This window comes from Colobus angolensis, unplaced genomic scaffold (assembly GCF_000951035.1).
Source record: "Colobus angolensis palliatus isolate OR3802 unplaced genomic scaffold, Cang.pa_1.0 Scaffold566, whole genome shotgun sequence".
Taxonomy (NCBI): Eukaryota; Metazoa; Chordata; class Mammalia; order Primates; family Cercopithecidae; genus Colobus; species Colobus angolensis.
In genome coordinates, this window is record NW_012119221.1 from 1392767 (window position 1) to 1418679 (window position 25913).

The 25913-nt window shown below is 37.1% G+C and overlaps 1 protein-coding gene across 1 annotated transcript; it reads left to right on the top strand.

Annotated features, from left to right (window-relative positions):
• Positions 1 to 1219: 1219 nt before the first annotated feature.
• On the top strand, positions 1220 to 18396 carry LOC105525921 (exocyst complex component 1-like). The gene is made up of 3 exons (XM_011961719.1): positions 1220 to 1340; positions 12509 to 12639; positions 18130 to 18396. Exons 1-3 carry the CDS (start codon positions 1220 to 1222, stop codon positions 18394 to 18396), a joined length of 519 nt encoding a protein of 172 aa, XP_011817109.1.
• Positions 18397 to 25913: the final 7517 nt, after the last annotated feature.

Below are 25913 nucleotides of genomic sequence, written 5' to 3' on the forward strand. Positions count from 1 at the left end.
TGGGAAGAATGTTGTGTCTTCACATAGCAGAATGCAGAAGCGTAAGCCAGCCAAACCTGTGTGAAGCCTCTTTTATAAGGGCCTTAGTCCCATTCAGGATGGAGTAGCCCTCATGGCCTACTCACTTTTTTTAAGGGCCCCACCTCTCAATACTGTCACATTGACAACACCTGAGTTTTAGAGGGGACCCATTCAAGCCACAGCACAGCCCTCATGCTTTTTTGATGCAGGACTTTGACTCTCTGAACTGACACATGCTCCTCCTCCTCCACCTCTCCACTTTTCTCTCATTCTTCAAGCTCCAGATCTTCTCCCATAGCCCTTTCTCCAATACCTGTCAGGTATAAGTGTCTTTTCTATTCTGTGTTTCCTTCTTCTTTGTGCCTTTATCACTCTTACACATTTATGATAACTGTTTGGTGTACTCATTTCTATTAGATTAGAAGTTCCTTGAGGCTAAGAAATTCACCCTTCTAAGAAAAATACAATGTTTTACCCTAGTAGGTGGCTAACACATTTTTGTGAGCGGAGGCATAAATAGTATTAAAGTGAACCCATGAAAAATTTCCGTTTTAAAAATAATTTAGACCCAGGAATTGGTGCAGACTGTCATGGAAGCAAAGATCAGGAGGGGAAGGAAGGGAGGGAAAGAGACTTGTTGGAAGTGTTAGGAGCAAGCACAAATGTCTTTTCTCTTGCCGATGATAGCAAAGTTCTTAATGGAAGATGATCCCAATCAATAGAGCCAGACAGTTGATTTATATAATGGCATCAAGCTGAAATCGTGGTCTTGCATAGTGTTGTGAAAGGGGAAAAGGCTACCAAGACTGGAATAGCCAGGGGACTCCACAAGTAGATCTGTGAGTATCAGTCGGTGGTCATAAATATGTTTCCCCACCAGCAAGCCACGGAAGAGTTCAGAGAGCAGCCTGCTGGAGGCTGGTCGCGGAAGACTGACGGTGGGGCTAGTGAGGCTGCTGTACTTTGGCTGCCGCCGCCGCTGCTGCCACTGGGCAGATACCGCAGTGAGGGGTCTGACCGCGCTGAGTGCTCTCGGGAATCTGGGCTCTGGCTAGGAATGAGAAGTTAAGAGAGGGAGGGCTGGAAGGTGGGCAGGACTCACCAAGGAGCTGCAAACCCAAACGAGAAATCTAGGGAGCAAAAGGAGAGGAAAGAGTGAGCTTGAGCCAAGACATCAGGCCAAGTGCAACTGGAGGAAATGTCATCATTGGTAAAGGAGGACTTGGAGAAGAAACTGTTTAAGCCACTCTCGCAGAATCTGTACGAGTTTATTGAAATAGAGTTCTCCGTCCAGGACAGGTATTACCTCTGTGTGTCAGGTAATCTGTTCCTTCTGTTATTATTTCAAAAAGCAAGTCACTCAAAGATGCTTGGATGATAGAGGGAATTTTTTTTGGTATTTATTTTCCTATACAGCACGTGCACCTTCTTCTGATAAGAACTTAACTATGCCAGGTTTAAGAATTTGGGTTCTACAGAATTTTTTTAAAGTGTTAAAAATGAAAGAACAAAACATTGTATTAGAACATTTTGGTTAATTGTGGAGAAATGAAACTGATATATACTTCTCCTGATTTGATTATTTTGTCTCCAATCGTTTGTTTAATTCATTTGCATGGCATGGAATTTTATCGTGTAAGAGCTCATTTTTAAAAATGCAACAGAGAGCTGTCCATATACTTTTAAATACATTAGAGAATAGAGTTATACAGCACCATTTGCAACCAGTCTGGAAAACCGGCATTATCCCTTTTCATCTTAGGAAAAAAACAAAGCCTTAGATTTTCTTCTGAGGGCTTTAGACTTCCTGGTGGTTTATTTGAAGAAAGAAATTATATTTTAAAACTTCTTTATCTTATAGGAAGTGTGCTCACAAAAACAATACCTTAATGGTGAAACTAGTTTATGAAAATGGAACTTTAAGGATTAGAGCATGTTCTCCAAACTATTTAACTAAAATAAAGATTTTACCCTCATGTTTCTAAAATTCATGAAAATTGTCCAAAGCTAGGAAAAGGATTTTGCACTTAATTATGATTTGCCTAAACTGTGATTTCTGTGCTGAATTTAGACAGGAATGCTCAGGCCACTATTGAACAGAATATACAGCACTCCCTTTTCTTTGTCCATGCCTTTTAATGCTTTTCAGGGGCTTAGGAGAAAAGAGCTTAGAAACTTTATGTTCATTGTGGACTTGCCTGTCTAAGGCACACACCCATTTTCAGAAAACAACTTCTTATAATTCCCTTTCTGATAATTGACTTAGAAGGCCTTTACAAAGTTGCCAGGAGGGAGTGCTGTAAGGGAAATAGAATGTCTTTAAAGAAAGTGCCAAGAATTTTTTTAAATTCTGTCATTTCTAATAAATATAGTAATATTTACCCAATAATAGCATTAGAAATATTTATCTGACACTTTAGCATATTTTGCTATATAACTACAAAGTATAGAGGGTATTCTGGTGACATAAAAAAATTAATTGACCCAGGAAAAAGAAATTAAACATTTTAAAAAGTCAATTTAAAACAATTTAAGAAACTATACTGTATCCTAGCCATCACATCACTGTATCTTGAAATACTTTTACTGAATATATTAGAGAAGATGCTTATTCCAACATTAAAATGTAATAATTTTATACTTGTTGTAATTTCCACTTTATAAAGTTGATTTCTCACTGGTAACATTAGTATACACATATTTTTAAAGAAAAACATGAAAAATTAAATAATCACAATAACTTATATATCTAACTTACCAAATACATCTTAGTTTTTCCCTCCAAATTATGTAATTAACTAGACTTGTTCTATCTGACATGAAAAAAAGTCTCCTAGATTTAAATGTTTGGAAATAATTCAATAATTCTGTCATGTAAGAAGCAAGGAAAAAACAAGATCTTCTCAGAGATGAAGAAAAGAAGACCATATTGTGCTATTCTAGATACAAGTTAACTTTATAAGCCTTATCAGTTCACTAACTTCACGACTCTCTTCTACATCACATCCATCAATTTGAGAGCACTTTCTCTAAATGTAACACCTTTTTATGGCAATTAAAAATACATCTTGCTGGAACAGTAATTTAAAATAAGTCAGCGTGTTGCTTGAATAGTCTTGGCTTTGACCACGCTTGACTCAGACAATTTCCATTGGTAATGAATCCAACAGATCACATCACAATTGTTGAGACACGAAACTCCATACTTTGAACGATGCCACCTTCATGGAGTAGAGTCATATTATGATTTCATCTTCATTCCCTACAATCTAGTACTTCTAAATTTGTGAGACTCATGAGTCCAGTGTAGTCAAATTCCATCATGTATTTTTTCAATTAATGAAAATATGTTTAAATATCGTTAAGCTTTCTATTTATCTGACCAGAGTCCCTTTTGCAGGGCTCTCGCAGTCAAAGGATTGTGACTTACCGTTAAATCTTGATGTTTACCTGGTTGATATTAAAATTAGATGTCAAAAACTCAAATTTCCCTTTCTGGTTTGCTAGGATGTACATGGGGGATTTCCTGGGACCTCAGCCCACTCCCACCTTAGGGTTTGCATGGTCGTTTCTCCCTGGGACTAGCTTCCCCTAGCTAGAACATTATCACTGGAAGTTAAAAGCAGCATCTTCTTATAAAGGAGGAAGGAGCTCTGTTACGTGCTGGCACTAGAAAGGGATAAGCCACATGTGCAATGAAGAGAGTGCACGTGAATTAAAGAAACGCCGAAGGACTTGACACAGCATATTAAAGCATTAGCCAAAACTGGATGGAAAGTAACAGGGCATAGTGGAACAGACCTTCAGACACTTGGAATCAGGCAAACTTGGTGTGAAACCTGGTGCTGCTTTGCCACCCACCAGTTGTGAAATTTAGGGCAAGATAATTAGGCTCTCTGGCCTCAGTAGTGACATCTCTGAAACGGAAATAAAAACACTTACATCTGCCCACAGTGCTCCCCTGTTAAATTCTTACTAGGATAAAGCCAAATGTGATACATTATATTCTAAATAAATAAAATTAAATTAAGGTTATAATTTTCAGATATACAGAAAAAATAATTTGCCATTAAAAATATGCTGAAATATATGTTTATATATGTATATACTATAAATACATACTTATAGTAAAAACAAAATAGTAAACACGTGTATGTATTTAATATAAAATGAAAAATTAATATATTTTATATTAATTTAAAATTGTATGTATATTCAGATGTTGATTATTTTTGAGTATTCTCATACCTCTAGAAAAATATCTTCCATTCATAGATATTAATCTGAAAATAAATGACATTTGCTAGAATTATAAAAATAATATGCATAAATTCTCTATACATATTGTTTTTTAAGCCGTACCAGAACTTCTCTGTGAACCAAAAAATTTAATAATTTTGTCAAATCATTTACAATAAGAATGTTAACAATAAGATTGTTAAATAAGAACAAGTTAACGAGAAAAGGAGGTTGCTAAAAACAATTTTAAAGACTTCATCTGGTACCACTCCTGCTATATTTGTGAATTCCCAACATCTTAACAACAGAGCACAATCTAAAGAATTTCTTTCTTTAAGTTGTCATTTCAGGAGGTAATAGTATTGTCTGGAAGAGGTTAGTTTAATTTTTCAGTTGTGAACTGAGAACAAATTATCCTGATACCTAGTGTTTTGAAAATTAAACATGGACTAAGGCTTTAAAAAGTTTTGGTATAATTAACGATGTTATTAGCAGTAGTAGAATAACAATTATGCAGGCCAAAATATATCCAAACAGCTATACATATGTTCTGATTATAGAGCCAAACATAGTTTATATTTATGTTCTTTTTTATTTTTCAAGTTGCAGGTTTACTCAAGGCTGTTTTTTTGTTTTGTTTTGTTTTTTGAGACAGAGTCTTGCTCTGTCGCCCAGGCTGGAGTGCAGTGGCGCGATCTCGGCTCACTGCAGTCTCCACCTCCTGGGTTCAAGCGATTTTCCTGTCAAGGTTGTTTTGCTACATAATAATTTAATATCTTCCCTTTCATGACCTATAATACTTCCTTTAATAAATATGAATAGATTTGGTTCTGTGACAAGACAGAAATCTTGTGCTCAAAAAGAGACCACACTGGAAGAAACTCTAATTTGACAGTGTTTATTATCCTCTATGTTAAAAAATTATGAAAAGAAGAAATGTAGGATTGATTTCCAAGAGATACATTTTATTAAAAAATAAAATACATGTATCATAAAATTCACAAAACTTACTAATTGTTACTCATTGTAACAATTAGTTACAATCAGAATTGTCAAATGGGGAACAGGCCTTGAATATTAAAGTAGGTTTTATACTTTAAAATTCTTGCTCTTTGTCTTCTAAAGGTATTAAAAAAACACTTTATTATTCTTGTTCAAGACTCTCTCTATATATATTTTGTTCAGATCTCTCTCTCTTTCTCTCTCTCACACACACACACATACACACACACACAAACACAAAATGCATTTGTGGAATATCACTAAATGTCTCTATGGAGGAATTTATTTTAATTTAATTTAATTTATTTTGTTTTTTTGAGACAGGGTCTCACTTTGACACCGAGGCTGGAGTGCAGTGACCTTATCTTGGCTCACTGCAGCCTCAACCTCCAGGGCTTAGGTGATTCTCCCACCTCAGCCTGCTGAGTAGCTGGGACTATAGTCACGTGCTACTATGCCTGGCTAATTTATTAATCTTTTTTGTAGAGACAGGGTCTCACTATATTGCCCAGGCTGGTCTCGAACTCCTGGCCTCAAGCCATCCTGCTTCAGCCTCCCAAAGTGCTGGGATTACAAGCATGAGCCACTGCACCCAGCCCTGGGGAGGAATTTAAATAAAATATTCTGACTCTCCAAATCAGGGTAATTATAGGTGAAGGTTACAGTATGGAAATGATTAAGCTCCCATTTGGGTCCTTTTGTTACCTTGCATTTATTGTGAGTTAGTGTTTGGTTCTAAAAGGGCCAGTGGCTTGGATTTTAGAGTGGGGATAGTATCATTATCTCTAAAATGAACAACTCACATCACCATCATAAGTTAGTAACTTATGAGACAGATTCTCCCAGTGGCTAATCTATTACCTTGGAGATCTAAATATGGAAAGATCTAAATGTGGCTAATCTATTACCTTGGAGATCTAAACTCCAAGCCATTTGCCTCATTTGTAGAGTGAATAGGAACTTGATTTCAGAGCTTTGAAGGGGAGAAATATTTAAAATGTTTCATTATTAGCATGGCATTATTGATGATGCAATAAAAGGGATAGCCTATCATGTAAGGAATGCCTGCTGAGTGCCAGGCACACGTCCATTTAGTACCATTTATATTAATCCTCACAACCACCTTATGTGATAGACAAAATTCCTGTTTTACAGATGAGGAAACCATAGGTCACAAGAAGTTAAATACACAGTCCAAGGCCCACAGGTCATAAATCTAAATCTAAAACCCAAGTTTTTTTCCACTTTACCACATTGCTTCTAACCAGTAAGAGGAGATGCTTTTCTTAACACATTTGCCAGGCACTATGGTAAGTCCTTCACATATTTTATCCTATTTGCCACATCTATGCATGATAAAATTGAAGTACACAGTAGCTAAATAACTTGCCCAAGATAATCAGCTGATAAGTGACTAATGGAGGCTTTAAATGCAGGTCCACTTGTGCCAAATTACTATGCAATATTACTTTTAATAGGGGCATTGAGTAATGCTAGATTGGAGCTCATAAAGCCAAACCTTGCATATGCCTCATTGGATGTCCCTTTTCTCTTGGTGCTTCTATTCCCACAAAATCACTTTCCTTCTCTTTCATTCTATCTCCCATTCTGTAAAAACATCAGCAACTCATGTCCTTACTTGCTTATAGCCCATCTTTTTCATTTTAAAGACACTCAGTGTAGCACAAAATTTGATTTTAAAAAATATTTCTAAAGAAAAATGCTACATGAAAACTACTCTTTTGGCCAGGCTTGGTGGCTCACACTTCTAATCCCAGCACTTTGGGAGGCCAAGGTGGGCATCTGGATCACCTGAGGTCAGGAGTTTGAGGCCAGCCTGGCCAACATGGTGAAACTCTGTCTCTACTAAAAATACAAAAATTAGCTGGGTGTGGTGGTGGGTGCCTGTAATCCCAGCTACTCAGGAGGCTGAGGCAGGAGAATCGCTTGAACCCAGGAGGTGGAGGTTGCCATGAGTCGAGATCATGCTGTTTCACTCCAGCCTGGGCAACAAGTGTGAAACTCCATCTCAAAAAACAAAAAAGAAAGAAAGAAAGAAAATTACTCTTTTGATGAAAGCAATGATAGCCTTCTCAGTGACCCCAGACAGCACCATATATAACATTTCACTATTGCTGCTTTTCTGCAATATCTCGTAGCAATTTCTCTCCATCATTTAACTTAAATGATGAAAACAATTGTATAACAATACAACATAAAAGAAGAGTTGTTTCTTTAAAGCATTCTGTGCAACTTACTTGTGAGCTACTGTTTTCTTCTATTCTGCCAAATTATATTGGATCAATCGGGCAATGTTCCTTCCATTTAGCCTCATGAATAATAGTGACTATTTTATCATGGTAACAGAGGCATTTATTAATGACAAAGTTTATTTTAAAATGTAAAGTGAAAATAAAGTGATTGGCATGAAGTTAAAATTATAATTCTGAAAATGCTGATTAAAATTAAAACTAGAACAGATTAACTCTGAAGTTCCCTTACTCTGTAGATATTATTCACTAAATCATAATTCAATAACAGAAACTCTGATGTAACTGAAAACAATTCTCTAACATTTTGATTATATAAACACATTTCTGTTTTAAGACAATGTGATAGGTTTCCACTTTGCCACTGCATTAATGTGGATATGGCCATTTAATTTTAGCTGGCAGCAAAGCTCAAGCGTGGAAATTAGGGATTGGGTTGACTCCAGGCTGAGTAGACTTCTTTGGCTTGTGGCTAAAGACAATTCTTGGAGCCTCCTTAGCTACAAAGGAAGCTGTTTTGTCAAAAGGTTAACTTTTAAAGAATGCTTTTTTGTTTTCTTAGTTTGGTGTTAATGGGACATTGACCATTAATATAAGAAAATGTGATGACTCATAGGACTCACCTTCTTCACGTCTCCTCTCCATTCCCCACCTCCAACCTATCCTTTATGGAAGATCCCAAAAGAAATTTCTGAAACTTAAAAGCTCAGTCTGTCCATTCACTTTAAATCCTTCAGTGACAACTTCTCTCTCTTACACAGATAAATGCATGGCTTTCAGAATAACCTTTGATCTTCTCAGCCTGGTATTCTAGACCCCTCAGGGACTAGTCTTGCCTAACTTGTTCCCTGCCACCTGTCCACCCTCAAACCTCAGGCCAGCAGTACCAGATGCTTTTAATGACTTAAAAGGGTCAAGTATGTCATGCGTTTGTGTGAATGCTTTTCTAGAACTACCTTTACTGCATCTGCATTCTGCTAACTTCTACTGCCCTTTACAACTCAGGTTACCTCTCTCAGGAAGCTCTCCCGGACCCCCACTTGGATGAAGACATCCTTCCTCCACGTTCCTTAATTACTCTGTCTATTTCTTCTTTGCAGAACTGTGAGCACAGGGTTTCTTTCTGAAGACCCCACTCCCTACAATCTCAGCGACAGCAGGAATGATGCCTTATGAGAATTAATGTTTTCAATTCCTAACACAGTGCTTGGTATAAAAAGGGCACTCTAATATTTATCAATTTAATGAGATGAATGAGTGGCCTACAGATGACCATAACATGCTTATCATAACACGTAGACGAGGCAGTGGAATTTGCTCAGTGAAAATACATTTTCCATACCTCCCCAACCCCATTCTCTCCCACCCGCTAAGCAGCATGTGAGACAGCTAGCTGGAGCAAGAACATAGTCCTCTGGTTATGGGGTACAGCTTCTTTTGGGGCATACAACTGCCTCCTGGTGGAGGAGAATGTCTCCAAGATCTTGTCCTTAGTAAGCATGACAGATTCAAGTGTGCCTCCACTTCACCACCTCTGCCTAATAGCTTTACTTTTAATCCTTTCGTCTTCCCAAGGCTAGCATCTACACCACTGGAGATGGAACCTTTTTAGTGCTAGAGAAGGATAGATGGACAGAAGCCCACCAACTTTGGCACACTGTCAGGGGGATCACAGACTCTAAACTAGCTCATTGACCCCAAGCTAAGATATTCTGCTTGAGGTCCTCTCCCGAAGGTGTGCCTTAGTCACTTCCTCTGCCTCCAAAATATACAATCCCTCCTTTTCCAAACTCCTGGAATATGTGATCTCAATCATAGCCTTTAGTCTTCATTCCTATTATCTTTGTAAATCCTACCTAACCTTGAGGCTGGCGCACAATGTTCACTCACATAGTGTTGGTGCATGAGGGAGTCCTCTGCAAGTTGTCTTCTGCCCTAAGCATTCTAGAGAAACTGCCCTTATGGAGGAAATTCATGATCTTCTTCCAAGTCAGATTCAGTGCTAGGGCTGAACTCTGCCTTACCTAGTAAAGGGACTTCATGGGATAGTCTCCAAACCTTTAAACTTCACTATTCTCTTGATTCCCATAGCATTACACAGCTGGGTCTGTCTCTCAGACGTCTTTCTTGGCATCTATTCTTCTTCTCACTTTCTCTCACCTCTTTCCTCTGCTCTTTTCTCTACAAATTTGGTTTGGGGGCAAGGCGTGGTGACTCTCACCTATAATCCCAACACTTTGAGAGGCTGAGGCAGGAGCATAGCTTGAGGCCAGGAGTTTGAGACCACTATCACTGTCACTATACAGTGAGACCCATCTCTACAAAAAAAGATAAAAAATTAGCCAGGCATAGTGGCGCATTCCTGTAGTCCCAGCTACTCAGGAGGCTGAGGTGGAAGTATGCTTGAACCCAGGAGGCTGAGGCTGCAGTGAGCCATTATCATGCCACTATACTCCAGCTTGGGTAACAGAGTAAGACTCTCTCTCAAAATGAAAAACAAACAAACAACAACAAAAAAAACTGCCCTTGGAAACCTTTCCACACACAAAAAAACCCAAGTCTGTATCTCCACTCCTAAACTACAAAACTTCCATCTCATTCTCTTTTGAGATAATTTGTGGCTACTTCATCTGTGTGTCAAAAACAAAACTCATTTTTCCACCCAACCAACTCACCCTCTCTACTTTCCTATTTGGGTTTGTGTCCAGTGTTTGGTTTTCATCCAGTGTTATTTCCATCCAGTGTTATTTAAAATCTTACTTGGATTTTCCACTTCTATATCCATGACCCACATCCCATGCCCAGGTTACTACAACAGCCTCTTAAACAAAACAAAACATTTTTAACAGTTACTGTAAACCAGTCACTATCTTAAGTTCTTTATATATTTTGTCTACTTTAATCTTTATACCCTATGAATTTGTATCATTCTGATGTCTGTTTCGCAACGTAAGAAAACTGAGGTTTAAACTCTTTAGAGATTAAATCATTTACTCAGACCATGCTATTCAGAGGTGGTGTCGTGATTTAACTCCAGAATGTCTAGTGCCAGAACTCACTAAGCTGCACTGCATTTTCCAGGGTCCTCCAGTTCCTCTTTCATTTCTTCTCCCAGGTATCCTGTACATCACTGCTGCCAGAAAAAATTCTTCCTTAATAGGGCACCATTTTATTAGCCTTTTGCTACAGAAGGAGGGAGACTTAACGAACAGGTATTGCTACATGAGCTTTCACTAGCCACCCAACACAGTGCCTTCTTCTGAGATTTGTCAGACGGCTCCCACTCCTTCTCCTGAGGACTGAGCTCCATCACCAACTCTCAACTCAACTGGCTGCCTTGATTTCAGTATCACTGGTACCTTCAGGCAATGGATGCTCCCTTTGCTAGAGCCCTTACTATAATAGGTCAGCCTCATATCACTCCATCCAGAAAAGAGAATTCAGACACAGGTCCAAAGTGCTTTCTGTTGCATTTCAAATCCAGAGTCTTTCAAAACATTTTCACAACCTTCTGTACCTAGTGAATCCTTATTGCCCACAAATCTTAACATCAACCAACCCATGCAGTCCACTTTCTTTAATTCTACCTGGTGACATTAACTTCTGTTGCTGATGCATTTCCACATGCTGTCCTTCACCTAGAAATGTCTGCAGTACGACCCTTGTCTTTTCAAAATTTAAGCCTCATCTCAAATTCTATTTCATTTGTAATTCCTGCCTTAACTACTCCAATCCTTTCCCTTCTCAGAACTCATTGAACATTTGGTCTGCTCCACATTACTTATCTTTCACTACGATTATACTGTGGTGTATTGTTTCATGTCTACAGAGCTAGGAGAGCATGTCAAAGTGATGTTTTCCAGAACCAAGAGAGCATCTTTTCCACCCCCCGAGAAAAAATTCCAGAGTCACTCTTAGAAGACAGAACCAGCTTGCAACTCTCTAAGTGACATTACTCATCTTGAAGGGAAATCCTAGGCATTCAATCCCCACCTGCCACCTCTTTATAATATGCTATTGTATGTCACATGTGTGTTAGCCTTGTCTCCCCAGTGAAACCATAAATTTTTAGAGGGCAGGAACCATGTCTTTTACTTGTATCCCCTGTGGCATCTATTACAGTTCTATCATGTGAGTAGCAAATACTCAGTAAATACTCCTTTATTATAATAACTCATTGATAATTTTCAACTTAAGAGCTCTATGCTCAAATATTGATTCTTCTGATGTGTATATATAAGACCAAATGATTTTAAAACCAAATAAAGCATTTCCCTCATTTTGTTCCCACAAAATAAGCAAAAATATTCCCATATCTTTCAAAGTATAGTACTAAAACCTTTTGTGCAAGTGGCACATTTTGAATACTAGAATTTGAGAGACACACTTGAGAGGATTACAATCTCAAGCAATACCAAGCAGCTTAACAATAGCTGTGATGCAAGCATTTCTACATTGTAAGTCTCAGAGCGAATTTAAAGGCAAGTGTCCACAGTTACTGCAGTATTTGCTTGGTCACTCACTCTTCAACACTGTGTTGCTGTAAAGCAGTGCTGTTTACTTCCATGACCTCACTTTCTTATATTGTCATAAATTAAAATTCCAACCTGTTCTGATAAACACTTGGCACTGGCTGTATGCTAAGGCTAAGCCTCTTATTTCCTGCCCCAAGGTGAACACTATTCTCTACCACAATGCTCAGAGCTCAAAGCACACAGCTCAATGTTCTATTTAACAGACATTACTGTGGCAGTATGTAACCACAACTGTAGCAAAAATAAAGTTAATACGTTGAGCAAATTTGGGTGCATACTGTGAGGATTCAGATACATCAGGGCTCACAATTGAGGTGCAGTTATAATACGGGTTCAAGGTCATTTTATTAAAAGAGGATACATAAATACCAAAAAGTATAACGTGAATAATTTATTAGCTTCTAAGAATTTATGTAAACTAAGTATTTTTCTGTCCTACAGTGACCAAAAAGGAAGAAGTAAAAATAATCATGGTGAAACACTACAGAATAGGTTTAGATGAAAAATATGAAGTAACAAAAAAGTGGTCTTTGAACGATCTGCAGATGATTGATGGAAAAGAAGCAGATACTGTAAGTGTTACATTTTATAAGGAGATGTGGAATCAATATGCTGGAGATCTTTATGTTCAATATCCTGCTTCATATATTCGTGGCATGTACTAAGTGTTAAGATGACATTATATTGTTCGTAAGTGGAATGGTTTAATCTACTGGGATGATGTACTGGTTTTTTGGTTCTGTTTTTATGAGTTTCAAGTGGAATTTTGCCTATTAAATTTAAAAGCATCTTTCCCAAGGGCCTCTTAACAGGTTAAACACAATCTACCAGTCAATCCTGAAAATTTAAATGCCATTTTTCCAAATATATGATGCTTCTACCATCACTTTCTCCCCACAACAATTTCCTCTATAAATCTAGGGGATTTCTTCCCTCATCCTCACATTTTACCGTCAACAAGCCCACTTCATCCTCTAGAAGGATGGAAATCCTGTAATCTTAGAGTTGAAAGGCGAGAAAGACTAGATACTCCAATCTCTCCACTTGAGCCCTGGCAAGTGATTTTCACAGTCTGTTCTTGAACTCTGCTGTTGATGGGGAACCCTTCCCCCTTGAACTTTCTACATCCACAATGCTTATGTACTGACTCCTGAGGCTTCAAATGTCCAATTACCTTTAACTGCTACCCAGATTTCCCGTTGAGTAAAGTCCTATTGACACTCCGCCCTCATACACTCATTATGGCATGGGTGGAAATGTATTATAACAGTAATCCTACAAACTGCAATTGTTGGGTTACTCTGTATTCCCTCTAGATGGAAAGCTCCTTAAAAATTAGGACCATGGTTTTCATCCTTTATCATAGCCTGATAGATGATACGCACTCACTAAGTCTTTGTGGTATTATTGTTGAATGAATTAGAACTTTAAGCTCATTTATTTTTAATCTTAATAAATGCCATATTCTTCATTTGGCCTATTATTCCAACCTTTAAAATATTCTAATATCGTTAGTTTTTAGTATCACTATAGTATGATTCAGATTTAATGAACACAACATTTAGGACTTCATCCAAGTCAATAATAAAATTGATGAGGCAGGCAGGGCCAAGTATGTACCTCTAAATCATTGATGGTTACCATTACTGCTGCTAGTAATACTGTTACTTGCTACCACCAATATTCAGTAAATTTTATGAGGTGCCAGGAGCCAAGCTAAGCTCCTTTCATGTATATTTTTACATAATCATCATAAAACCTCATGAATTAGATTACATTATTCCATTTTACAGATGAAGAAAATGAGACTTAAAGAGATTGACTTGCCCAAGGTGACATAGCTATTAAGTGGTAGAGCTAGACGTTACCCAGAAATCTATTAATTTTCCTTCTTTGGATTGGTTGTTGAAAGTCTCTACAAATTTATATATTCATTTATTCCTTCATTAATTTATTGAGAATTTATTGTATACCAGGCACTGTTAGGCTCTGAGGATACAGTAGAGAATTAGCCAAAAGCACTTATTTCTGCCCTAATTATTCATCTAACCTGAATATCTAAAATTTGTCGTTTACTAAAATCAACATATACTATCTGCTGTTACCTTGACTTACCACCTTACAAAACTTTTTTAAAAAATTGGTGTGTTTGACATGACTTCTTGGCAAAAGAATGCTGGATTTCATTGCCGTGTTTCCAAAATATTCATGTAACTCTTTTCTGACAATATGTTCTACCTAAATGTTTGATGCTTAGGAAATGGTTAAATATATCATTACGTATTTATATGATAGAATATTATACAACCGTTATAAAATTGGCTTCCAAAAGAATATCTCAGAACACAATTGTTCAGTCACTTAACAAGTTTTCTAAAAATCAGCTAAATATAAAACTTTTCTAAAATATTATGTCAATTTTGCATATTTAGTTTGTCATGTTATTGAAATATGAGTCTTAATATTTTTACAAAAAATACATGTCAGTATATGTATATGTGTATACATGTATATGTAAAACAAACCAATACTTTAATAAGTTATCTCAGTGATAAGATTACAAATTTTTTAACTACGATTTTATTTTTTATATTTTTCTGTACTTGTCAAATTTCTATAATACTGCATTTAATTTGATCAGAAGTGCATGTCAAGTTAACTAAGCTGTAGTTTCAGGAACTATCCCCACAAATTAACTATCCTCACCAATCTTTGGCCCATTTTCCTTGTCTTTTTTCTCCAGCTCTCAAATATTACCGATGTTATAATTGGTTTTTACAAGTTTGTTCAATGCCCAGGATTCTATTCACCAGGACTGTCAATTTAGACTCATTTCAAACCAACTAACTGTGGTCTATTTTTTCCTCACTTTTCATTGCCTTTAATTCCATCCCAACATTGTTGATTCTTCCCTTTCCAATTTGAAGATTATTGTCTTTCATAGTAAACAAGATACAAAAGATAAGCTGAGTATTTCTGGTTTTCTCATCACTTTAGGACTTAAATATTAAATTGCCAGAAGAAAAACCATAATATCCAAAGAATAGTTCTTTGCAATATTTATTTTCTATGGATGAAGTAAAAATAGTCTGACTGTTTTAGGAATTTCTATTTCTCTTTTTTGGAATCAAATCCTTGGGGATCAGCATTTATTACATTTTTTACATTTACGTGATTGCATTTAATTTATAAGAAATGTAATAATTTATATTATTATATTTACATATCAATAGTAATGATACAGTTTTATAGAGAACAATTTTGAGCCAAAAAGTTGCCAACTTTAAAATGCAATGAAATTGAAATTGAAGTCAATTTATAAAGCAGAAATCAAAATGACTGGGGATTTGGAGACTGACTGGTGCAGCAGGAGACAGGATGATGTAGCAAAAACTGAGCTTGTGCTGATTGAGAGCTTGGGTTTTGTCCTGGCTCTTCCAATAACTAAATGTGTGACCTGGACTTCATATCTCTGGAAACTACTGTGTAATCTCAGCTAAAAACAGGAGATCAATAAATGATTCCTGGGATCCCTTTTAGTTCTAGCATTCTATCAAAAGAGAGAGAGACAGAGACCGGCAGATTTGTATCCTATGTGCATGCATACTCAGGCTCCAATTATTAGGCTAAAGGAAAATATTACTCTTGTGGAAGTCTCAAAGACATGAGGGGTATTTTCTATCTGATGAGGAGCAAATGTTTGCAAGAGAAAACTCCCTAAGGAGCTTGACTGGTATCTGGTGATGCAATGGATGTGATTTCCCTTTATGGAGATCCTCGGCAGAATTGTCTTTCAAGCTGTAGTTATGAGCGCCAGAAAAAAAAATTTTTTGAATGTGACTATAAAAGTGCTGCACTTAAAATCACACCACCTTTATACGTTGTTTTTTAAGCATGATTATGGTTTTTTAATTTTTATTTTATTTATTTCTTTTTATTTCAATAGATTTTTGAGAAGCAGGTGGTATCTGGTTACATGAATAAGTTCTTTAGTGGTGATTTCTGAGATTTTGATGCACCCATCACCCAAGCAGTGTAACTATACCCAGTGTGTAGTCTTTTATCCCTCACCGCTCCTCCCACCCTTTCCCTGAGTCCCCAAAGTCCATTGTGCCATTCTTATGCTTTTGCATACTCATAACTTAGCTCCCACTTATGAGTGAGAATATACGATGTTTGGTTTTCCATTCCTGAGTTACTTCTCTTAGAATAATGGTCTTCAATTCCATACAGGTTGCTGTAAATTACATTATTTCTTTCCTTTTATGGCTGAGTAGTATTCCATGGTATGTCTATATATATATATATAATATGTTAATTATATATATATAATTATTCCTTTATCCACTGGTTGATTGATGGGCATTTGGGCTGGTTCCATATTTTTGCAATTGCAAATTGTGCTGCTATAAACATGCATATGTAAGTATCTTTTTCATATAATGACTTCTTTCCATCTGGGTAGAAACCCAGGACATCCATGCCAACATCTATTATTTTCTGATTTTTTGATTATGGTCATTCTAGCAGGAGTAAGGTGGTATCACATTGTGGTTTTTATTTGCATTCCTCTGATCATTAGTGATATTGAACATTTTTTCATGTGTGTTGGCCATTTGCATATCTTCTTTTGAGAATTGCCTATTCATATCCTTTGCCCACTTTTTGATGGAATTGTTTGTTTTTTTCTTGATGATTTGTTTGACTTCGTTGTAGATTCTGGAAATTAGTCCTTCGTGGGATGTATACATTGCAAAGATTTTCTCCCACTCTGTGTGTTGTCTGTTTGCTCTGCAGATTATTTCTTTTGCTATGCAGAAGTAAAAGCATGATTATGTTTTGTTTTTAACTTTTTTAAATGGTAATATCACAATCTTTAGGAACTATCATTTATTAATCTTCACACTCGTTTACATGATCATTCTCATGTAAATTTCACAGCAGCACTATTTAAAATAAGGAGAAAAATGAGAGTCAGATCAAATAAGCGTTTTGCCCATGGAACAGTCAAAATGGTTGTCTAACTTTAAAATTCATGCTCTATTTACTGCCTCCTGCAAGAATTTTCCTATTTAAAAAACAAATTGCAAATATGTAAGTTGCTTGTATACGATGTTACATACTACGTGCTGGTGAATTATTAATACTTTGGTTTGGTTTAGTCCTTCTCTGCCTATTTGTTATTTGGGGCAATGTTTGCCTCCACTTCTCCTGTCTTAGGACTACTTCAGGTCAGTTCAACACATACTTGTTGAGAAATTAGTAGTCATCATGCATAAGTACTAAGAACATGATGATAAATAATGCAAAATCTCTGTCTTAAAGGAGAGTTAGGAATTAGGCAGATAATGAATGTGAAAGCATTTTGTAAACTTTATAAATGCAAGGCATCATTGTTACTGCTATTAACAGTAGTAGTTATTATTTTAACATGTAGGACCTAGATCAGGTTTGGTTTCCACTTTTTCTTGAAATATTTCCGCTACAGATATAGCAAAAGCCCAGAGGTAGTCTTTAGTAAATTTGTCAGTTTCAGTCGAATGATTCAATGGTCCTTGCTATTACCTTCAAAAGTAATTCCTTGCTGTAAAACTTCAAAGACAGCAAATTGGTGATCTATAGCATGCCAATAGCTAGCTATCGTGTATTTCTTCCTTCTACCTTTGAAATAGCACAAGGAACCAACCTCCTACTAAAAAGGGAGAGAAACCTTTTCTATTTTCCAGAAGTCTGTGAGTTTATTCTGTGCTTTATTTATTCCCTACTCATCCTCTCCAATTCATTACATTGAGAAGACTTAATAACTACACAGTCTGAGGCACATTTTATTTGTATACTTGAAAAAACATAGATGCTTCAAAAATAACCTTTCTTATTGTTGATTTTTAGAAGCAATTACTTTGAAGTAAGTAGCTTTGGAAAGCCCATTTGTAGATTTTAGAAATATGTTTGATACTGATACTTTACAATCAATAAACATATCCAAGAGAATGTGAGAGAATCCAGGAAACCTAGCTACTTTCTTGGCTACAAACTAAATCATGTCTCTCATTCTCTTCCAGGACAATCCATTTTTTGATCTGCACTTCAAGAAAGTGTACAGTTTGGAGGCATATAGCTGTGCTTCTAAATATGCCTTTGCTCGAACAGTAAATAAGCTGAATCATGCATATCTTAAGAAGGACTTACAGATTGTGAACTTTGATTCTACATACATTAACGATGATTCCATTTGGTCTTCCAATAATAAGGATTGTTTGGTCCTTATGAGAATATGCTTTTATGCTTTCAATCTTGTGTGCTTGTCCCTATGTCCCTTGCCACTCTGAAGCTGTGTACCACATTCCTTCCTCAGTGACCTATGAAAATGGTTTCCCAAGTAAATACTGATTGTCATAATTTTCTTTTTCCCTTCATCAGTGATTATTATAATTTAAATAAAAATAAAGTAATGCTTGTGAATTGCAGTGAAATATATTTTAATGTAATCATTCAACATTCAAGACTTCTTGCAAATGTGATCCTTGGTAACTTTGGAAGGAACTATGCGGTTTTGACTAAATTAGTATTCTCCTAAAGTGTGTGAAGAAAAACCCTAAAAGGCCTAAGTATGTGGAAAAAGACCTTGTGTTCATGGATAAGAAGACTTAATATCATCAAGATGTCAATACTACTAAAAGTGATCTGCAGATTCAATGCAATTCCTATCAAATTTCCAATAGCCTTTGTTGCAGAAATGGAAAAGTTGATCCTCCAAATTCATATGGAATTTCATGGGGTCCCAAATAGATAAAGAAAAAGTACAAGAAAAAGAAGTACAAAGTTGGAGAACTCACACTTCTTGATTTCAAAACTTATTATTAAAGCTATAGTAATCAAAACAGTGTGGTACCTATATAAGGACAAACCTATAAATCAATGAAATAAAATTGAGAGTTCAGAAATAAACTCATACATTTATAGTCAACTGATTTTTGACAAGGATGCCCAGTCCATTCAAAAGAGAAAGAATAATCTTTTCAACAAATTGTCCTGGGATGACTGTATATCTACATATAAAAGAATTAAGCTGGACCCCTACCTCACACCATATACAAAAATTAACTAAAAACATAAAACAAGAACAAAACATAGAGGTAAATCTATAGGACCTTGCATTTGGCAATGGGTTTTTGTGACATCAAAAGCATGAGCCAAAAAAAAAAGATAAATTGGACTTTATTAAAATGAAAATCTTTTTGCATCAAAGGACATTATCAAAAAAGTGAAAAACCTACAAAATGGGAGAAAATATTTACAAATCATGTATTTTATAAAGGTTTAATATCCAAACTATATAAATACATTCTACAACTCAATAACAAAAAGACAAGCAATGCAATTTAAAAATAGGCAAGAGCTTGAATAGACATTTCTACAAAGAAGATAGACAAATGGCCAATAAGCACAGGAAAGGATGTTTCATATCATTAGTCAAGAGAAAAATGCAAATCAGAACTGCAAAGTGATACCATAGCACTGACAATACCACTTAGATATCACTAAGGATGACTATTGTTTTAAAAATGGCAGGGGTGGGAGGGAATAAGTCTTGGCAAGAGTGTGGAGAATTGGAACCATCATACATTTCTGATGGGAATGTAAAATGGTGCAGCCACTATGGAAAACAGTGGCAGTTTCTCAAAAAGCTAAACAGAGAATTAATATATGACCCAGCAATTCCACTCCTAGGTATACATACACACAAAAAAATGGAAACAGGGACTTGAATAGATATCTGTACACCAGTGTACACTGTGGCATTATTTACAACAGCCAAAAGGTGGAAACGACTCAAGTGTCCATCGAAAGATGAATGAATAGACAAAAAGTGGTCCAACCAAACAATAGAATATTATTCTGCCTCAAAAAGAAATGAACTTCTGATACATACTGCAGTATGGATGAACCTTGAACATGTTATTCTAGGTGAAATAAGCCAGACACAACAGGATATATATTGTATGACTCTCCTTATGTGAAATATCTAGAATATACAAATTCAGAGACAGAAGTAGATTAAAGATTTACAGGAACTGGGAGGACAGAAGACTGGAGAGTTATTGCATATCAGTTACAGAGTTATTGCTTATCAGTTTCTGTTTGGGGTGATGAAACAGCTTTGAAAATGGTGATGGTTATACAACCTTGTGAATGTAATTAATCCCACTGAATTGTGTGTGCATTTAAAATGGTAAAATAGCAAATTTAATGTTATATATAACCACGAGTTTTTAAAAAAATGTGACAAGCCAAAAACCATTGAACTGTACACCTTACATGGGTAAATTTGTATGATATGTGAATTATATCAGTATCTACATAATTATATAACCAGATCTATAATCTATAATTATATCTAAGCCTATTAAAAAGGGAAAAAGTGGTCTTTAAAAAGAAGAAAATCTTGTCATTTGTGACAATATAGATAACCCTGGGAGACGTTATATGAAGTGAAATAAGCCAGGTCCAGAAAGACAAATACCATATGATCTCATTTATATGTGGAATCCAAAAAATCAGATTTCATAGGTGAGTAGAGTAGTGATTACCAGCAACGAGAGGGTAGGGAGGGTTAGAGGAATTAGGGAGATACTGTTCAAAGGATACGAAATGTCAGTTAGGTGAAACAAGTTCAAGAGATCTATGGTATTATATATTATGATAACTACTGTTAATAATTACATATTGTTTACTTGAAATTTGCTTAAGAGAATAGATTTAGCTTGATTTACCCACTGTTCAATATATGCGTATTTCAAAATATCATGTTGTACACCATAAATATATACAATTTTGTCCAGTGCTTTGGGAAGCCGCAGTGGGAAGATTGCTTGAGACCCAGGAAATTCAAGACCAGCCTGGGCAACATGGAAAGCCACTGACTCTAGAAAAAAATTAAAAATTAGCCAGGCACAGTGACATGTTCCTATAATCCCCATTACTCAGGAGGCTGAGGCAGGAGCCCAGGAAGTCAAGGGTGCAGTGAGCTATGATCGCACCACTGCACTCCAGCCTGGGCAACAGAGTGAGACTCTGTCTCTAAAATAAACAAACAAATAAATAAATAAACAAACATGGAAGTAATTGCTGCAGACATGACCAACAAATTAATGCTTAAATTAGTGGGTAAAAGTTTAGGTAGAGATGGGATATTTTAATAGCCTCAAAGTGTCCCCCATAACATATTTGTTGACTAAAAATGAAAAAAAATAGTAAGTTTGCAATGTAGACACCTGCTAGACATCATCTTAACCAGAGATCAAGGATAGCATTCCAGTATGGGGACATATCTGTATTGCATGCCACTGGATATGAGGCACTAAGAAAGGCACATCACCTCTGATATTCCTCCCAAATCCATAACCCTAGTTTAGCCATGAGACAATATCAGGCATACCCAAATTCAGGGACATTCTACAAGGTACCACTCTTCAAAAGTGTCAAGGTCAGGAAAGACAAAGAAGAACTGAATGTATTTGTTTGCTAGGGCTGCCATAACCACCTATCACAAATCCAGTGACTTAAACAACAGAAATTTCTTGTCTCACAGTTCTGGAGTCCAGAAGCCCAAAATTAAGGGGCTGCAGGGCTCGTTCCTTGTGAGAACTATGAGGGAAGGATCTGTTCCTGGCCTCTCTCTCTCAGGCTTGTAGATAGCCATCATCTCCTTGTCTTCACATCATCTTCATTCATGTCTTTGTACAAATTTCCCCTTTTTATGAGGATACCGGTCATATTGGATTAGTATTGGATTACCACTCTATTGACATCATTTTAACTTGATTACCTGTATAAAGATAGTATCTCCAATTAAGGTCACATTCTGAGGCACTGGAGGGTAGGACTTCCACATATGAATTGGATGTAAGTAAACACAATTCAATCCATAACCCTGATGAACAGATTGGAAGGAAGTTTAAGGAGACATGAAAATGATGTACAACGTAGATTGCTAGAATGGATCCTGGAGCTGAAAAAAAATATTGGTGAAGAAGCTGGCGAAATCTGATAAGGTCTATAATTTAGTTAGTGGTATTATACTGAGGTTAATTTCTCAGTTTTGATCATTGTACCATGGTTATGTGAGATGTGTTAGCTGTGGGGGAAGCTGGGTGATGAGTGTGTAGGAGTTCTCTGTACTATCTTTGCAATTGTTCTGTAAGGCTTTTTTTTTTTTCAAAATAATAAAGTAAAGATCTATTCCAGTTTATTTCCTATGAAGGAGCTAAAATACAAAGGCCATCATTTTACAGACAGCATCAAAATGTGGAAAAATTAGTTAGTTTAATCTTATTCCCTGAAAACAAATCATCTAGTATCTAGTTGTGCTGAGAATTGTCCATATTGTTGAGAGTTAACAAAGAGGGCAAGAGGTAAAAACAACTTTTGATCAAAGCGGGGAGTGAAAATGATGATGTGCTTAAAAAAATCTCATATATCCTATGCCAAGTCTTGCATTGCCCTCTCCAATGAATAAAAACCCATCTATATAGTTCATGTGTTTGCTTCTTGGGGGAAAAGTTCAGACTGTGGTTAACAAAAGTGACCACTTCCTATATTAGAGTGATGTCTTTATAAAGAGAATAAAGATAGTATCTCATTCACCTTTGGATTATATACAGGAGGCACTCAAGATATACGTATTTAATTTTTGACATATAATTTTTATAAAGGAAATATGACTTTTGAGGTATTTGTTGAAAACCTAATCACATTAGCACTACTTCCTCTTATGTTTCTTTTCTCTCCCCTTTGCATTCTCTGTCTTCTTTTCTCCCCCCACTCTTTCTGTTTAATTCCTCTGTAAGCCAAAATATCTTTATTTATCTACACTCTGTCCTTATATATTTTTTCTTTTACTCCTTTTTTGCTGTAACATTGCAAGCAGTTTGAAACTCCTAGAGCCTAGGCACCAAGAGTGACAGGGTCACCCATACTGGCATTGAGGTTGTACACCACACCTAAAGGAGAATCAGTGCTATAATAGATGTAAATTAAGTCAGATGACAAAGTACAAGTGAGCTCTACAATTTTAGGCCACCCAGCTGAGTTCTGAAGCAGCGGACAAGAGCTGCCTCCTTCATAAACCCTCATCAGCACACACAGAGAATACCCATAAACGTCTTCACTGGTGCACACTCCAACAATTGTCTGCCCTCTCTTTCTCTCTCTCTCTCTCTTTTTTTTTTTTTTTTTTAAGAAACAGAGCCTTGCTAATGTGCAGGCTGGAGTGCAGTGCTGCAATCATAGCTCACTGCAGCCTCAAACTCCTGAGCTCAAGCGATTCTCTCACCGGTAGCTGGCACTATAGGCACGTTCCACCACACCTGGCAAATTTTTTTTTTAAATTTTTTTTAGATACTGGGTCTCACTATGTTGTCCAGGCTGATCTTGAATTCCTGGCCTCAAGCAATTCTCCTGCCTTGGCCTGCTAAAGTGCTGAGGTTACAGGCATGAGATATTGCACCTGGCCTGCATCCTCTCTCAGCCACATTCTGAGCATCTCTTTGTATTAGCTTGTAACTGAACCCAGGTTCAGCTGCTTGCCACTTGAAAGCCTAACACAAGAAGTGAGGTTTGGTGGGAGAAAAAGCAGATTTTCACTGGAAAGCCTGCAAACTGAGAAGATGGTGAACTAGCATTCTAAGGTACCATCTCAAGTTTTAAAACTTACTATAGGATTTTTAAAGGGAAACTTGGTATGGGAGACATGGGAGTGGTGCAGGCTGCAGGGTCTGTATGTCTTGTTCCAATGGCTGTCTTGGGTAATTGCCCATCTGGAGGTCTGGTTGGTGTTATCTTGACTTCAACCAGATGATGATGGACTAATTGTTCACAACTCCCCCTGAGCAGGAGGATTCTGTAGGGGCTTCATGCCTGGGTTGTTTCAAAATTAGCCCCTGAAATTTTAAACAAGCATATAGTTAGAGAAGCATGCATGGTGCAAGGGAGAGAAACAGAGTTTCAAAGTACATTTCAAGGTCATATTTTAAGACCCAAGAAAAAAGTTTTAAAATGCATCCCAAAGCTGAGATGCTTGGTTACAATCTGGTTATTTTCCCAATAATGCTATGTGACAAACAGTCATAAACTGAGAGGCTTAAAAACAAGTAGTTAGCTCTTGCTCATGCATCTGTAGGTTGACTGCAATATGGTTGATCCAGGCTGGATTAGGCTGGACTGGACTGGACTGGGCTGGGCTCCAAGCTTCAGGTTAGGTTCAGGTTTGCTCTGCCTCTCCTTTCCTCCTGCTACCAACAACTACCCAAAACATTTTTTTCTTTTACTTTTTTCTTTTTTTTTGAGATGTAGTCTTGCTCTGTTGCCCAGGCTGGAGTGCAATGGTGCCATCTTGACTCACTCTAACCTCCACCTCCCAGGTTCAAGTGATTTTCCTGCCTCAGCCTCCCAAGTAGCTGGGACTACAGGCGCATGCCACCATGCCTGGCTAATTTTTTTTTTTTTTTTTGAGATGGAGTCTGCCACCCTGTCACCCAGGGTAGAGTGCAGTGGCGTGATGTCGCTCACTGCAACTTCCGCCTCCCAGGTTCAAGTGATTTTCCTGCCTCAGCCTCCCAAGTAGCTGGGACTACAGGCGCATGCCACCATGCCTGGCTAATTTTTTTTTTTTTTTTTGAGATGGAGTCTGCCACCCTGTCACCCAGGGTAGAGTGCAGTGGCGTGATGTCGCTCACTGCAACTTCCGCCTCCCAGGTTCAAGTGATTCTTGTGTCTCAGCCTCCCAAGAAGCCAAGATTACAGGCGTGGGCCACCATGCCTGGCTATTTTTTTGTATTTTTAATAGAGATGGGGTTTTGCTGTTGGCCAGGCTGGTCTCAAACTCCTGATCTCAGGTGATCCGCCCACCTCGGCCTCCCAAAGTCCTGGGATTACAAGTGTGAGCCATCACGCCTGGCCAACTTTTGCATTATTTTCGTAGAGAAAGGGTTTCACTATGTTGGCCAGGCTGGACTCAAATTCCTGACCTCAGGTGATCTGCCCCCCTCGGCCTCCCAAAGTGCTGGGATTACAGGCGTGAGCCACCATGCCCAGTGCAAAGTTTTTTTTTTCTTATGGTCAAAGACAGAAACACAAAAGTCAAGTTCAAGTATACAAGCACATTTCAAGCTTTCACTTACGTTATGTCTGCTAGTAATCCATTGTTCAAAGCAAGTCACTAGGCCAAGTCCAAAGTTAAAGAACAGGGAACTACCATGAGGTCATATCAAGGATTTGAATGAATAGTAGGAACAAAGGGGGATAATAAGGACTAATAATTCAATCTACAGACCCCTCATGTTGCTTCTCTTGCTCACATGCTACTCTCAGAGGCCTGAGCCCTACCTGCTGTTGTCTCCTCACCTACATGGGGATTGGGAGGAAGGCTGGTCACACAGAAGGCATTCTGCTTGCCTAGGTTCTGGAAATCCCTTGCATAATTCAAGCTATTTGAGAACATACTGCTTATATTTTTATTATTACTTTTACTTTTAAAAAGCATAACATATGCTTCACTTAAATTCACACCAAGGTATTTCATGCGCAAGGAAGTGGTGGCCCCACAGAGTGAATATAGCCAAGGTCATCAGTTTTCCGTCCAAGATTCTTGAAGGCACATTGAAAGCTGGTTCATCTTTGGGCTCTTTATGGCACATAATATACTGTCTGCCTCAATACTTGTCTTATGTCTTCATTGCTTGAAATAAGTGAGATTTGGAAAATATTATTATTATTATTATTATTTGTAACAAGGAGACCTAAATTTTAAAGATATTTCGTTGATTGATATTTGCCATAGTTCCCA

Bases quoted from the DNA above. Each gene is read 5' to 3' on its own strand.
- LOC105525921 (XM_011961719.1), top strand. From the start codon at position 1,220: ATGTCATCATTGGTAAAGGAGGACTTGGAGAAGAAACTGTTTAAGCCA. The intron at 1,341-12,508 runs GTAATCTGTTCC...TCTGTCCTACAG, and splicing joins GTATTACCTCTGTGTGTCAG to TGACCAAAAAGGAAGAAGTA. The intron at 12,640-18,129 runs GTAAGTGTTACA...ATTCTCTTCCAG, and splicing joins ATGGAAAAGAAGCAGATACT to GACAATCCATTTTTTGATCT.